Source organism: Neoarius graeffei, chromosome 4 (assembly GCF_027579695.1).
Source record: "Neoarius graeffei isolate fNeoGra1 chromosome 4, fNeoGra1.pri, whole genome shotgun sequence".
Lineage (NCBI taxonomy): Eukaryota > Metazoa > Chordata > Actinopteri > Siluriformes > Ariidae > Neoarius > Neoarius graeffei.
The window spans coordinates 78,148,620-78,165,448 of NC_083572.1; the positions used below are offsets into that span (position 1 = coordinate 78,148,620).

The following is a 16,829-nucleotide window of genomic DNA, read 5'->3' on the forward strand; positions in this document are numbered from 1 at the left end:
GCAGCTACACAGGGGTCATATGCAATTTCACAAAAATCGGTACTCCTCTCACAGGATTGATCGGATTTCAAAATCACACACAGCAACAGTGGCCGGTATGAGCTACAGCCTCATTGAGGCTTTTTTTTTTTTTTGGTTTAGAAGGAGGCAGTATATGTAGGAAGTGGCTGCTTTCAAGATAGTCTGTCCAATTTGGAAACATAAAAAGAGCTGCCTAAGGTATTTCGAGTTATGGCATGTCTCCCTCTGGGAGGAAACAATCCCACAATTCTGTTCACCACATGAGGATTTCATAGAAATTAATAAAACAGCCAAAATAAAACTATCTCTCTCCAAGCCAGCTTTAATAATACCAGACATGCATTCAATAAAAGTTTGTCAGCTTAGAATATACAAGAGCGCTCTGAGAGCACAATATCCCCCGCTGGCAACTATATCTACGCTGTAAGTGCTTAATACACCCTCATGAAATTGTCAAACTACAAGTTTGTTTCATCATTTCTGATGAATATATATTTTTATATCTTTATATTTTTATATTTTATAGTCCATTTACTGCTCTCGGGACCTGAGTCCTAATTTCGTACCATAAACATGTGAATGTGAGCTGGTATGACAATAAAGCTCCTTGAAATGTGACCAAATTGAATGAAATTGTAACATGCGCATTACTGACATATAGCAAAGCCTTTTGCAAAGTTTCGGAAAATTCCTGCAAAAATTGTGAGAGGAGTTCATTTCAGAAGACGAGCACACTTTCATGAAATTGTCAGAGTACAAGTTTGGTAATGAAGGGCCCTAACTCTGGTAAAATGCGAATGAATTGAACAAAATTGCAATATGCGCATTACTGACATATAACAAAGAATCCTGTCAAATTTCGTGAAATTCCTCCAAAAATTGTGAGAGGAGTTGATTTCAGAAGGTGAGTACCCTTCCCGGGACGGACATCGCCACGACATAATCCGTCTTCGGGCCTTTCGGCCGGCGGGGGATAATAAAGCCAAATGTTCAGCTAAAAGCAGGCAATTTTATGTTTACAGTGCTCAGCATAAATGAGTGCACCCCCTTTGAAAAGTAACATTTTAAACAATCTCTCAATGAACACAGACAATTCAAAAGGTTGAAAAGACAAACTTTAATAACATCTGTTTAACTTATAATGTGAAAGTAAGGTTAATACTATAAACTTAGATTACACATTTTTCAGTTTTACTCAAATTATGGTGGTGCAAAAATGAGTACACCCCACAACAAAAACTACTACATCTAGTACTTTGTATGGCCTCCATGATTTTTAATGACAGCACCAAGTCTTCTAGGCATGGAATGAACAAGTTGGCGACATTTTGCAACATCAATCTTTTTCCATTCTTCAACAATGACCTCTTTTAGTGACTGGATGCTGAGATTGTTTAAAATGTTACTTTTCAAAGGGGGTGGACTCATTTATGCTGAGCACTGTATATAAAATATTGGAACTTTTTTCTCTCTAAAAGTATTACTTCTCTGTTTTAAAATCACCGTTCTGTGGGCTCTAGGTGGTCTTTGACTATTTAAAATGGCCATTTGTAAAAAAAAAAATTATAGGTGACAATTTTATTGAAGAAAATATAATTTAAATAAAATTGTCATCAATAAATTAAATCAGGCAATGCTTTTTTTAAATTGGTTCTTTGATTCTTTTTTTTAAGTTCCTTTTTTTAAGTTGAGTTGCCCTTCAGAGTAACATTGTCCATGCTGAATCACCTTATGAATAGATAAAATATATAAACCACAAAAACCTATGCAATAAAAATTTTCACTTGGAGTAATGTTTGTTCAGCTTATGCCACAAGAAAATGTCTATTTTAAGTGATGCTTCCTGTTGATCTTTCTCTTGTTTCAGTGCCAGTTCTGCGAAAAGTGTTTCGTCAATTACTCTTACTTGCAGTCTCATGTTCAGCGCAGACACCCGGAAATCACTGATGCAGGTATAAATGCCCTTTTATGTGTCCACTGATCTGCATAAAGTGGGTCACAAAGAAATTTGGCATGAGCATGTACAATTTTTAAAACAATATGGCATTTCATTATGCAGTTCTGCTTTAGCTGATGATAATGCCATCACTGAATATAATATATATATTTTTTAATTACTTGGATTTTTTTTTTTTCAAGTAATCCTTAACTCTAGCCATCTTGTGTTTTTGGTAGACATAGTGGCTATACCTCAGTGTGTAAGTCATTGTTCATTGGGAAAACGAATTAATTTGTTTTGTTTTTTCCTGTGCAGAGGATGGTGGCTCGGGTTGTGTTTATTGTCTCGATATAAAACATATTAAGGGGTCAAAGTGCAAAGTTTCAACATTTAATTTGAGTGTATGTGCATCTATATTGGGCAAATTAATCATAAGCTTAAAGCAAATTTTCATGAGATTGAACATAATTTTCCCAAAATGTTCTTGATCATGCTCAGTGTGTTTGGGATCTGAAGTTTGCACCGGTATGCAATGGTTCAGAGTACGTGGATAGCTATAGCTGCAATTTCCCCTTCATTTTTATTGCATGAACTCCAGTGCAAAACTAAAGAAGCAAACTTCAGACATCAAACATGACTTGGCTGATCAACTGCATTTTTAAAAGAGAAAAAGTGTGAAAATTTTTTTTTTTCCATTCTTTGATAACAGTTTAGTGTGTGCACTTGTAGGTTGGTTTTGTACAGAGCTAAAACAACAGCGTGGTAGTTCTATTCCCAATTTATGAAAAGAAATGCATCAGTTCTCTTCAACATGATGGCACCTGTGTTTGTGGGTCAGAGAGACAGAAGAAGATGCAGGTGGAGGAGATGAAGGATGGGTTGGAGGAGCTGAAGGAGAAACTGAGACTGACTCAGAGTCAACTCGAAGCAGAGAGAGAGGCAGATGCATATCGGAGACAGCAGGTGGGTTTGGGGCAGCCCCAGAAAACTGCAATTCAGGAAACCTGTTAGCATGGAGTTAAAAAACATTCATATATTGAAAATGGTATACATATATATCTTTCCATTGAGAGATAATGCACAGCAAGCCAGACATTATCCTAAAATAAACCCCGACAGGGTGATGCACATGGAGGGGACTTTAATCATCCTGAAGGGGTTTATTTAAATAATATTGACTGGCTTTTTTTTCATGCTATATCAGATATATTCCACTCAGCTAGCATGATACTGAACTCGTCGAAGACGAGTTCAATATCATGCAAGCTCAATGGAATATATCTGATCTACCACGAAAAAAGCCATTATTATTATTATTATTATTATTATTATACATACACACTCTCGTCATATCAGCATTCTCAAAAGCCAATGCTAGCTTAGCCACGAGTCAGCGCAGCAGTGAAGTAACCTTCCAGCTGGTGTAGCATTCATCAGTAGTGTTAGCGAATGCTAATAAAGCGGTGAAGCCAGTGCTACTGAAAGCAAGTAGCACAGGCTAACGACCGAGAAACTAAAATTTCCATCTCCAGACTCTTCTTCCACGCACGCTTGCTCGCCACAGTATTTTTCACTCGGACTTAAGTATTCATTTCCCTATGTAATTTACTTAGTTACTTTTAAAATCAACATCGGCAACTACCTACAACGGCCCGACCTGGCAGGCTGCTGCTAATCCCTTGCAAAATCCTTTGCCCTGTTTTTTTTTTTTTTTTTGGTGTGTCTGGCTAAGTTTTGGCTGAGCTGAAGTCCCAGCTCTAATAGAAATGGTTTGCCACAGCTTGTAAATATGCATGAAGTATATTTAATGAAGTTTCGGTAGCCTTTCGGGTGTTCAACGTGTCTTTCTCTTTCCCGGCGAACAAAGAAACGCTTCTGTGCATGTGCAGCAGAAAACTTTCTCATTAGATATTCGCATCAGTGACGTCATGTTGTCTTGACAACCATGCAGTATTGTAAACATTATTCTCCATTGGGTAGAGTGATGTAATACATGTAGGATAAGTGATATGCTAACAATATTGCATGCTATTGAACCAAATGAATGGAACCCGCTAGAAGGGAATAAAATACTCGATTATTATACTCAGTAATACTAGAATTATTCCATCGAAAAAGTGTCCTGTATGTATGATGAAGTCTTAATACTTAAGTCTGAGTGAAAAATACTGTGGCGAGCATGCATGGAAGAAGAGTTTGGAGATGGAAATTTTAGTTTCTCGGTCATTAGCCTGTGCTACTTGCCAGGGTTCCTGTGGGGTTTTAAAAGGTAGTTAATTAAAATAGGCTAAATTATGGCCAGTAAAAAGTAGTAAAAGATAGTAAACGTAATCTGACGTGGTAGTAAATTTTTTTGACCCCCATCCAACTGGGCCTATGTGTTTTCTAATTCGTTTAATTAACCTGCATGCCATAATATCCATAAATTACTACATTTGGGCGAATTTATTTTTATGTATCCAGGAGGACCGCAGTGAGGAGTTGGTGGCGCATGCGAATTGAATATGAATTCCAATAACGGTCGAATCCAGTATAAATTTATACCAGAGATTGTTTAGTACGAGACTGACTTTGTTTATACGGCTCTAGTCGAATCTATCTGTTGACCTGACTGGCGACATCTGCACGAGAATTAAACAATGGGGAAATGCAAATTTTCAGACCTCTGGCTGGAGGAACCTGATTTTAAAGACTGGCTAAAGGCGGTAGATGGCAATCGGCGAGAGGCATTCATTGAAAAGTTGATCGAAGAAAAGGTCAAACAACTGAGGCACATGTAATGCGTTGTGTGTGTGTGCCTGGTGCGTTGTGTGTGTGTGCCTGGTACGTTGTGTGCGCGCGCGCGCCTGGTACGTTGTGTGCGCGCGCGCGCCTGGTGCGTTGTGTGCGCGCCATTTGAGGCATCCAAAATGTGATGAGCAAATCTGTTGAACTGTTCAAATGATTAAGATTAACCCTCTAAAACACTGATCTCTGGGAGGAAGGTGTTGACTCTGCCCACGGGCCTTCACGACTACAGGACTGGTGCAAATGACTATCTTAAGCAAACTTGGCAATGTGTTGAGAGACTGCCAAAATAGGGCTTGGGTTATGTGTGTTTTGTATCTTTAGGGTGTGTGTCTTGTCTTTGTCATGTGTGTGTGCACCCATGTGTGCGTGCGCCTGGTGCGCTTTGTGTGTGTGTGTGGGTTCGTGTTTGCCATTTGACCTGATCTAAATGTAATGAGTTGATGTACCTAAGCACATAAGATTTTTTGTGCAAATCTGTTCACCCGTTCAAAAGATTATTCCACAAACAAAAGGTTGGCCATCTTGAAAGTGTTGGCCGACAAAATGTAATCAGATCTTGTACCTAATGTGAAGTGTTGACACACAAGGTTTAGTGCAAATCTGTGTACCCGTTAAGAGGTTATGGGCCACAGTTTCACAGTTCAATAAAATTATAACTTATATGTGGAAGTTTGTTTTCTTTTATGCAAATATGCATTACTCCATGTGTAGCCCTAGCAATGGGAGGTTCTATTATGCGTCCAAAGGGAAAGAGTTACAATACCGGTACGTTCAGATTTTCTTTCTATCTTGTCTCATCAATCCAACTCTTTGGGTAGAGTTGTCACTAACTTATATGTAGCACATTCACTTGGACTAACACATACACTCCAAAGATTACCTTGTTAAATTGTGAGAAAATGTCCAAATCCAAATTGTCGCTGTGGTAGTAAAAAAAATTGTGAAGGTAGTAAAAAGGTAGTAAATTCAACATAAAATATCTGTAGGAACCCTGCTTGCTTTCAATAGCACTGGCTTCACTGCTTTATTAGCATTCGCTAACACTACTGATGAACGCTACACCAGCTGGAAGGTTACTTCACTGCCGTGCTGACTCGTGGGTAAGCTAGCTCACGATGACTAGCTCACTATATATCCTGCTTATTACGTGGCTACTTACTAAAGAAATCAATAATTTGGCAGAAAATATTGATATTATTTTATTGCTTCTGCTACTGACATGGTCCATTTATTCATAGCAACAGCCTGTTATACAGTAATAACAGACCACAGAATACCATAATGGACCAATCAGAATCAAGTATTCAACAAAGCTGTGTACTTTTATACATACAGTGTTTTGTTTTCTGTATTTTGACCATTTTCTACATTGTAGAACAATATTAAAGACATCAAAACTATGAAATAATGTATGGAACATAGATGAAATTATGTGGTAAATAAAAGTATTAAACAAACAAAATGTTTCATATTTTAGATTCTTCAAAATATCCACTGTTTACCTTGATGATGCTTTACACACTATTGGCATTATCTTAACCAGCTTCACGAGGCAGTCACCTGGAATGCTTTTCAATTAACAAGTACCTCATCAAAAGTTAATTAGAGCAATTTCTTGCCTTCTTAATGCGTTTGAGATCAAATAGCCCTATTCCACAACTGTAGTAATCCATATTATGTCAAGAACCGCTCAACTAAGTAAAGAGAAGCAACATCCATCATTACTTTAAGAGATGAAGTGTCTTTTAATGAATAAAGAAAAAAACATTTAATTAGAAGGTGTGTCCAAACTTTTGACTGGTGTTGTATTCTACCAATCAGGAGATGGAGGAGCAGCGGAAAAGAGAGGCATCAGAACGGGTGATGATTGAGAGATGCAAAGAGGAGGAGAAGAAGACCTTTCAGGATGAAATTGATGGCCTGAGACGGCTTCTTCACCATGAGTTTGAGCAAATCAAAACTAAGAGCATCTCCATAGAGGCCGTGAGTGTGTACTGTTCTGGAGCATTTGCACATTGCAGGCAGTAGATGGAGGCACATCCTCAGGACTAGAATAAGGCAGAACTGTTAATGGCCAGTGCTTTAACCATAGAACTTGAACACAGAAGTTAACATTCAGCCTGTATTGCTGATTATTTTGTCAAAAGTCGAGTCAGGAAATCAGTTGGTGAGTTTGCAACATCACTGAATTAGGTATAATTATATACAATATAATGCTAAACAACACACACTATTATCTTGCAGTTTCAATTAATATTACAGTGTCTTGCAAAAGTATTCATCCCCCTTGGTGTTTGTCCTGCTTTGTTGCGTTACAAACTGGAATTAAAATGGATTTTTGGAGGGTTATCACCATTTGATTTACACAACATGCCTACCACTTTAAAGGTGCAAATTGTTGTTTTATTGTAACACAAACAATAATTAAGATGAAAAAAAAAATCTGGAGTGTGCATAAGTATTCACCCCGTTTTGTATGAAACCCCTAAATAAGAGCTGGTCCAACCAATTCACTTCATAAGTCACATAATTAGTTGATGAAGATCCACCTGTGTGCAATCAAAGTGTCACATGATCTGTCACATGATGTCTGTATAAATCAACCTGTTCTGGAAGGACCCTGACTCTGCTACACTACTAAGCAAGCAACATGAAAACCAAGGAGCCTCCAAACAGGTCAGAGACAAAGTTGTGGAGAAGTATAGATCAGGGTTGGGTTATAAAAAAATATCCCAAACTTTGACTATCCCAGAGAGCACCATTAAATCCATTATAGCAAAATGGAAAGAATATGGCACCACTACAAACCTGACAAGAGAAGGCCGCCCACCAAAACTCACAGACCGGGCAAGGAGGACATTAATCAGAGATGCAACAAAGACACCAAAGGTAACATTGAAGGAGCTGCAAAGATTCACAGTGGAGTTAGGAGTGTCTGTGCATAGGACCACTTTAAGCTGTACACTCCACAGAGCAGGGCTTTATGGAAGAGTGGCCAGAAAAAAGCCATTGCTTAAGAAAACGTGTTTGGAGTTTGCCCAACAGCATGTGGCAGACTCCCCAAACATATGGAAGAAGATTCTCTGGTCAGATGAGACTAAAATTGATCTTTTTGGCCATCATGGGAAATGCCATGTGTGGTGCAAACCCCACACCCTGAGAACACCATTCCTACAGTGAAGCATGGTGGTGGCAGCATCATGCTGTGGGGATATTTTTCATTTGCAGGGACAGGAAAGCTGGTCAGAATTGAAGGAAAGATGGATGGATTGAGACTGGGACAAAGATTCACGTTCCAGCAGGACAATGACCCTAAACATACTGCCAAAGCTACACTGGAGTGGTTTAAAGGAAAACATTTAATTGTCTTGGAATGGCCTAGTCAAAGCCCAGACCTCAATCTAATCAGCAATCTGTGGCATAACTTGAAGATTGCTGTACACCAACGCAACCCATCTAACTTGAAGGAGTTGGAGCAGTTTTTCCTTGAGGAATGGACAAAAATCCCAGTGGCTAGATGTGCTAAGTTAATAGAGACATACACTTGCAGCTGTTATTGTAGCAAAAGGTGGCTCGACAAAGTATTGACTTGGGGGGTGAATACCTATGCACACTCCAGATTTCTGTTTTTTCATCTAAATTATTGTTTGTCACAATAAAACAACAATTTGCACCTTTAAAGTGGTAGGCATGTTGTGTAAATTAAATAGCCCTAAGCCCCCCAAAATCCATTTTAATTCCAGCTTGTAATGCAACAAAACGGGACAAACACAAAGGGGGATGAATACTTTTGCAAGGCACTGTATGTATAACCATGTAATCATGTAAAAAGTGACAGCAAAAAATGTCAGTAAAAAAAAAAAAACTGTGGCTCTGCAGTCAGAAAAGAAATGGAAGCAATGTTATTACCATTAAGCAAGTTTGGTTGATTTATGAAACTGACCTGTGGCAAAATTACCTTACTTTGTTATTTAGTAAATATATAATTTATTATTTTTACATTAGGAATATGTTTAGTACTTGAATGGCCTTGAAAAGTACAATCCTTTTACTTGAGTACAGTTTTTGATCACTCAACCTACCTCTTACTTGACATCTTTCGGCAGACTAACTGTTTTGGCATGTGTTTTTGTAAAACTTGCTTCTTAGCCAACATGACTGCAGACAGACAGCCAATGCAAGGGTCAAAATTAGACTAGCATCATTTTGCCAAGCATATTTCAGTTTTCCTGCAGGAGAGATCTCAAAATATATTAACAGAAAAAGCTAAATTTTGGGGCGGCACGGTGGTGTAGTGGTTAGCGCTGTCGCCTCACAGCAAGAAGGTCTGGGTTCGAGCCCCGTGGCCGGCGAGGGCCTTTCTGTGTGGAGTTTACATGTTCTCCCCGTGTCTGCATGGGTTTCCTCCGGGTGCTCCGGTTTCCCCCACAGTTAGGTTAACTGGTGACTCTAAATTGACCGTAGGTGTGAATGTGAGTGTGAATGGTTGTCTGTGTCTATGTGTCAGCCCTGTGATGGCCTGGCGACTTGTCCAGGGTGTACCCCGCCTTTCGCCCGTGGTCAGCTGGGATAGGCTCCAGCTTGCCTGTGACCCTGTAGAAGGATAAAGCGGCTAGAGATAATGAGAGATGAGATGAGCTAAATTTTGGCCTAAACCTTGGTGTTCTGATGTTTTTCCAGGCCATCACACATTTTATTTATAAATAATGATAATTCCAGGCGGCACGGTGGTGTAGTGGTTAGCGCTGTCGCCTCACAGCAAGAAGGTCCGGGTTCAAGCCCCATGGCTGGCGAGGGCCTTTCTGTGTGGAGTTTGCATGTTCTCCCCGTGTCCGCGTGGGTTTCCTCCGGGTGCTCTGGTTTCCCCCCACAGTCCAAAGACATGCAGGTTAGGTTAACTGGTGACTCTAAATTGACCGTAGGTGTGAATGTGAGTGTGAATGGTTGTCTGTGTCTATGTGTCAGCCCTGTAATGACCTGGTGACTTGTCCAGGGTGTACCCCGCCTTTCGCCCGTAGTCAGCTGGGATAGGCTCCAGCTTGCCTGTGACCCTGTAGAACAGGATAAAGCGGTTAGAGATAATGAGATGAGATGAATGAGATGATAATTCCAAAGGATTCGCAAACCATTTCCTGTAACTGGACACACTCTGAGTATATATTGAGTCATAAAAAAAGAGTAATGTCAGAATTCTGATAGCTTTTTAAATAATAATGTGTGGAGTCTTGCAAGGCCTTAAAATATCATGTTATATTGGCTTTCAGGAGTTTTAGGACCCTAGTAATAAAAAAAAGAGTAAGTAGTACAAAACCTGACTTGAAATTACCTTGACTTGGACTTCTGTACAATATAAATGTCTGAATAGTGAAGCTCAACCAAGAAATCAGTTCTCTTTTTTCAACAACAACAACAATGTCATCTTTAGTTTATATAGCGCTTTTCATCAACCCAAGGACGCTTTACAGAGTAATAGCACTACCACAAAAACAAAATGGAACTGCAAACAAATCAACCAAATGAAGTCCTTACAGTCATTACTTAACTTGTATGGTGTTCGGGTCTGTGGGGCCCGTTTTCATTTTTTATGAAAGGAACAATGATACAATTAATTATTTTTCAAACTCCGACTCATTGGCCTTGGCTCATTTTCTGTGAAGAACATATATCAGAACACATTTTCGATGACCACACACTGTACCCCCCCCCCTACACCTTTATATTACATACAGGATGTTTGGGTCCACTGGACCCGGGGCTAATAAAAGTGTGTACCTTCACTCTGTCCTCCTCCTATCTGGGCCTGCTGTTAGTGTGTGCGTGTGTGTGTTTTGTGTTTCTGCCCCTGCCGTTCAAGCACCGACACCTGTCTGCTCTCACATTCCTACACATTTTACCCTCTGTCTTGCGGGAACCAAGACAGAAGTTCCCGTAAATTGGGGGCAGGACCCAATAAATATAGCTTTTCAAATGTGGCTCCTTACCACAACTGATCAAGATGGCTAAAAGATTCTCTGCTCAGATGGACTTGCAAATGATTTTGGAAGAGAGCGAAGCTTTTGATGATGATGTAGAGGAAGACGTTTCAGAACGTGAGGATCACATTTCTGAAAATTCAGAGTCTGACAGTGACTTTGAAGAAGAGGATGAGATGAAGCATCAGCCAGTCCCAGAACGAAGACGAGCATGGGGATGACGTGTTGTATAGACTGACATGGTTACTGTATGTGTTCAGCTTGTGTTGTGTAAACTGAACTGAATGGGTTAAATTTCTAATGAAATTCAAAGAAATAAAAATCAGTTGTTATGAAAAACCTTGCTTCATTTGTAAATTTGAAGATAAACGTCTTTTTTCCCCTCATATCTTGACTGTAATTGATTTTCTTTTTGTAAAATGACATTATATTAAAAAACAAAAAACGAGTAGCAGGTTTTTTTAAATAAATGTAATCTAACAAAGGTAAAGGGCAAATATTAACCATATATGCTGTTTATGTTGCTTGTAATTGGGGTGAAGTAAACATCTGTTAAGTATTTAATGTAAAATTGTTTGATTGTGTTTGAATTTAAAGCACCAAAATGCAGCGGGTCCACCAGACCCACGAACACTGGCTGAGTATCAAAAGTACGAACACCACACATAAATTAAGTTTTGAATTTGGAGAGAGATGCATTATCATGAAGGCTCTGAGGGAGAGAAGTCCACAACTTGGGGGTTGCAACCCTAAATGCCCTGGAAGCCATGGTAGACAGTTTAAATTAGGGAACAGATAACAGACCATAAGATGAAGATCTTGGACTGCAAATGGGAGAGTAGTGTGAAAGCCGTTCCATTATATATTTAACAGTTGTTCCATGAACTCGAGTCATACATGAGCTGATAGCTGATGAGGCACGTAGCACCGAGTTGGCTATAAGCCATGTACAATGAGTGACTGGAATAACTGTTTTATTATATCCACATTCACTAGATTTTGAGAAACGGAGCATTTTTATTTTTTGCAAATTCGATAAATAAAAACTTTGTACAAAACTTCCGGCAAAATAATTTTCTTCTGAGAATGTAAACAAGCCGACGAAATGACAGTAGCAATTTGTGAAAAATGCTATAATAATTCTTGAAAAATAAAAAAGATACATTCTTATCATGAAATACCTTCATTCCATATTTTGTTGCTTTTTTTTATTTTTTAAGGTTTTGTTTTCAAGTAGAGTTTTTATTTCATCCTCAGCTGGTTCAGTAACATGCTCCGCCATTTTCTTCTTGTTCTTTAGGTTTTTTTTTTGGCAGTTGGCAAACCAACTTAAAGGTACATTATCACTACCAACTGGGCTGGAGTGTGGAACAGAGGATATGGGATGGGGGGGCGGCATGTGACTGTATTCTTTTAGCTATTTCTGTTTCTTTTAAATACTTGATGACAAAGTGATATATCTGACTTAAAGCGCTCTGCCATTTTGTTTTTCTCTACTCATGGTATATGAGCTGATAGCCTAGTAGTAGAGTAGGCAATCAGAGCATGTGATTGCTCATATCCAGTGAGTGTGGATTAAATGATGAAATATTGGCTAGCATTGAGTGGTATATCAGATACATTACATTCAGCTAGCATGATCTTGAACGAGCCGAAGATGAGTTCAGTATCATGCTAGCTGAATGGAATATATCTGATATACCATGAAAAAAGCTGCTGCTGCTGCTATTATTATTATTATTATTATTATTATTATTATTATTATTATTGGGCGGCACGGTGGTGTAGTGGTTAGCACTGTCTCCTCACAGCAAGAAGGTTCTAGGTTTGAGCCCAGCGGCCGGCGAGGGCCTTTCTGTGTGGAGTTTGCATGTTCTCCCCGTGTCTGCGTGGGTTTCCTCCGGTTGCTCCGGTTTCCCCCACAGTCCAAAGACATGCAGGTTAGGTTAACTGGTGACTCTAAATTGACCGTAGGTGTGAATGTGAGTGTGAATGGTCGTTTATCTCTGTTTCAGCCCTGCGATGACCTGGTGACTTGTCCAGGGTGTACCCTGCCTCTCGCCCATAGTTAGCTGGGATAGGCTCCAGCTTGCTTGCGACCCTGTAAAACAGGATAAGCAGCTACAGATAATGAATGGATATTACTATTATTATTATTATTATTATTATCCGTACACACTCTCTCTTTTCCAGTTTTTCAATGTCCATTGATATGTTTTTCTCTTGTAAATATGCGTGAAGACTATCTAATGAAGCTTTGGTAGCCTTTCAGGTGTTCAGTGCATCTTTCTCTTCCCTGGTGAACAAAGAAATGATTCTGTGCATGTGTAGCGTAAAACCTTCTCACTGTCTAGTCACATCAGCTCCAATGTGTTATGTCATGTTGCCTCGACAACCATGCAATATTGGAAACCATATTCAATGCTCATTCTCCATTGGGTAGAGTGATGTAACATATGTAGGATAAGTGATATGCTAACAGTATTGCATGCTATCAAACCAAATGAATGAAACCTGCTAGAAGGTAATAGAATACATGTTTTTATTCCATCGAAAAAGTGTCCTGTATGTACAATAATGAGACATGTTGACATAGCATGCTTTTAAATGTAAACAGAAGAATTTTATATTGGATGCGATGTAGATCAGGGAGCCAGTGGAGGTTATGGAGGATAGGGGTGATGTATGTTGAGTGTTTAGTGTGGGTGAAGACACTGGCTCAAATATAATCTTTTGCATATACTGAAGCCGAACAATGGACTTGGCAGGGAGACCAATGAACAGAGCTTTACAGTAATCTAGTCGCGATGTAATAAAAGCAGGGATGAGTGTTTCAGCGTCCTTGGTGTTGAGTGCAGGACGGAGACGTGCAATGTTGCGGGGGTGAAAAAAGGCAGTCTTAGATAGGGAGTTACTCAGAAGCGAGGGCAGAATCAAATATAACACTGATGTTATATGCATTGGGTGAAGATTTAATGACAGTGCCATCAATAGCCAGATTAAAACTACTTATGGAGGAAGTTATTGATTCGGAACCAATCAATAGAAGGTCCGTTTTTTGTTTTTGTTTTTCTTCAGCATTAAGTTTTAGAAAGTTAGCGTTCATCCACAGTATTCAAAGCGGGAGGTCATTTTAACTCTGTGTATATTCGCTCATTCTGTATTGTATGTGGTGGTGTGTTTTTTTTTTTTTTGTTTTTTTTTTTTTGTATGCAGAAACTGCATGAACTAGAAAACGGAGAGAGAAAAGTGTCTCATCTAAGAAGTGAGGATGACTTTGAAAAAGAACACTGGAGGATCAGAGAGAGCGAGCTGAAGGAACAGATGATTCAAAAGGTATGTTTTCTTATTGTTCACTGTGCTCTCTTCTTCCATTTTAAAAATGTGATTCAGATTTGATCATTAATCCCCCAGCAGCTAAAGAAAGAGGAACCTACCCTCTTTCTTTAGTTGGAGGAGGAGAACTAAGGGTCAGCCCAAGGTCCACTGGCAGGATTATATCTCCCAGCTGGCCTGGGAGTGCTTGGGGATCTTTCAGGAGGTGTTGGAGAAAGTTACTGGGATTCTCTTCTGACCATGTGGCCATCGCAACCTTGAATTTTCAGCATCATGCAGTTTTCAGCATGATAAGATCAGATAATCATGTCCGGAATGTTCTGTGTCTTTTAGAAAAATGAATGGAAGAAGAAAATGAATGAGCTGCAGAGCAGTCACCATCAAGAGAAAGAGGAGGTGAGAGGACATGCTTGGATAAGATTTGTGAAATTACCCACAGAAACTTTGTCTGATGCATTGGGATGATGTGCCATTATTGCACTCTGTGTGTGTTTTGTAATAGCTGAAAAGTGAAAATATGAGACTGCAGAAGGCCTTGTCTGTGGAGGAAAGCACCATTTCTAGCGTGCACTTGCTGAAGCAGCAGGTTCTCGCTCTCTCCTCTCAGCTCAAAGAAAGAGAAGCACTCATCCACTCCCAAAAAAAGAAGGTGAAGAGTCTTATTTTATGCAAAGTTCGCACTGAAGTTACTGTCCTGCCTAACAATATTCCCCCATCATTTTATGTGTGATGTTTGGGAGTGTAATTCCACAAGAACTGTTTTTATTCTTCATTCCAGATAAACCAGCTGATGTCCAGATCACTGTCAGGTAAGTGACCACTGACATTCTGCGTTTAAATAAATAAGTTACGTCCTTAGACAAGTAAAAATAAAATCAATAATTGTTTTATTCTTGGTAGGACAGGAACAGGATGATAAATGCTGACCATCACGAAATACAGGGTGTTTCAAAAAAATGTGATATTATTTGAGATGTAAATATCCCAGAAACTACATAGTCTTGGCAAATGAAACTGAACAGGCTTAATGTTGAGCAATATACGATTTATTCCTCAAAATTTGAATGAGAAATTCAAAGGTATGTGGATTCCATGAACGATTTCACAAATTTTCAATATGCACGTCGCCTGAGACACAGACACAGCCTTCCTCTTTGAACTTTTTGTGCCATGTCCATATCCGCACTGCAGTTGGTGCATTTTTAGAGAATTCTCTCATAAATGCACGCTGCAGTCTTGTTCGACTGTGTTCAAGCGTACTCTAACACACAAAACGCCTTTTCTTTTCCAGTGAATGGCATTTCTATACCTAAAAAGATAAAAAAAAAAAAACATAAAAATTTTTACCTGTTTCCACACATGCTGTTAAAATTTGAGGTCAACTGAACGAGAATTGGCAAAGTTATTAGATTGTGAAATTATGTATCACATTTTTTTGAAACACCCTGTGTATTAATGTTTTTGGAAAATGTCAGGGGATCTGGTTAAATACAACTAGTAATCCAAGTAAAAATTAATGCTACAATTATGTTACGGTTGCATAAGCACTATTCACCTTCCTGTTTTGTAGAACCACTTCCAAAAAAGGCTACTCAGAATTCTCCGGAAGAAGACGAAGATGATGAAAAGGAAGAGAGTATGAGTTTGCAAAATATTAATCATATTCATTAACAACGTCAAGAAATTAACACTTTGTATTTAAAAAATCGCTGGCAGGCACTGAAATAGTTTTTGTGTTCATGTCATGTCAGTTGAAGAATTAGTGACAGGCCAAGTGGAGCCAGTGAGAGGAATCTCAGTGCAGAGGAAGAATTTCAGATCCATCGTGAAGAAAAGACTGCAGAAGAGACTGGAGAAGATGGGACTAAGAAAGGTCAATGCACAGAATTTAATAAGTAAACTGTAAATGCATCATAATTTAATAACAAACAGCTGGAGTAAGTAGCAGAAACTTCCACATGTTGCCATCAGTACAGTTTATTTGCGATAGGTCAGTCAGCCTGAAACTCTCCATTCAGTCATTCCCATTTGTTTTATCCTGGTCAGGGTCATGGTGGATCACAGGAACATTGGGCATGAGGCAAGAACATGTGCTAAATGGGCATTGCAGGGCAAATACACGTTCACACACTAGTTCACAAATGGGGGCAAGGGCTCCATGAATGGTGTGGTCCTATATGCATTATCTGTCTCCTTACAATCAATAACAAGTGTTGCCAGGCAAAACGAACCTCGCCTGGCAACTTTTATTTTATACCTATATGTTGATCTCATCTCATTATCTCTAGCCGCTTTATCCTGTTCTACAGGGTCGCAGGCAAGCTGGAGCCTATCCCAGCTGAGTACGGGCGAAAGGCGGGGTACACCCTGGACAAGTCGCCAGGTCATCACAGGGCTGACACATAGACACAGACAACCATTCACATTCACACCTACGGTCAATTTAGAGCCACCAGTTAACCTAACCTGCATGTCTTTGGACTGTGGGGGAAACCGGAGCACCCGGAGGAAACCCACGCGGACACGGGGAGAACATGCAAACTCCACACAGAAAGGCCCTCGCCGGCCACGGGGCTCGAACCCGGACCTTCTTGCTGTGAGGTGACCGCGCTAACCACTACACCACTGTGCCGCCCACCCTATATGTTGATAATGGGACTATTTCTCAGTCATCAGCTGTCAGGTTATAGTCCTGTGAAAATCCATGACCTTGAGTTTGACATTTCAAAGTCATTCAAGATCAAAGGTCATGGTGCCAAATGAAAGCCCAT

The 16,829-nt window shown here is 39.6% G+C and overlaps 1 protein-coding gene across 2 annotated transcripts in view; it reads left to right on the forward strand.

Annotated features, from left to right (window-relative positions):
• The window catches only part of dzip1l (DAZ interacting zinc finger protein 1-like), a 36,399-nt gene that overhangs the window by 11,422 nt on the left and 8,148 nt on the right, over positions 1 to 16,829 (forward strand). For both annotated transcript variants that reach the window (XM_060919757.1, XM_060919758.1), the window contains exons 3-11: positions 1,889 to 1,973; positions 2,799 to 2,923; positions 6,572 to 6,733; positions 13,939 to 14,058; positions 14,392 to 14,454; positions 14,561 to 14,707; positions 14,837 to 14,867; positions 15,629 to 15,694; positions 15,810 to 15,931. In XM_060919757.1, the coding sequence (XP_060775740.1) occupies positions 1,889 to 1,973; positions 2,799 to 2,923; positions 6,572 to 6,733; positions 13,939 to 14,058; positions 14,392 to 14,454; positions 14,561 to 14,707; positions 14,837 to 14,867; positions 15,629 to 15,694; positions 15,810 to 15,931 (921 nt within the window). The remainder of the gene's footprint in view (positions 1 to 1,888; positions 1,974 to 2,798; positions 2,924 to 6,571; positions 6,734 to 13,938; positions 14,059 to 14,391; positions 14,455 to 14,560; positions 14,708 to 14,836; positions 14,868 to 15,628; positions 15,695 to 15,809; positions 15,932 to 16,829) is intronic.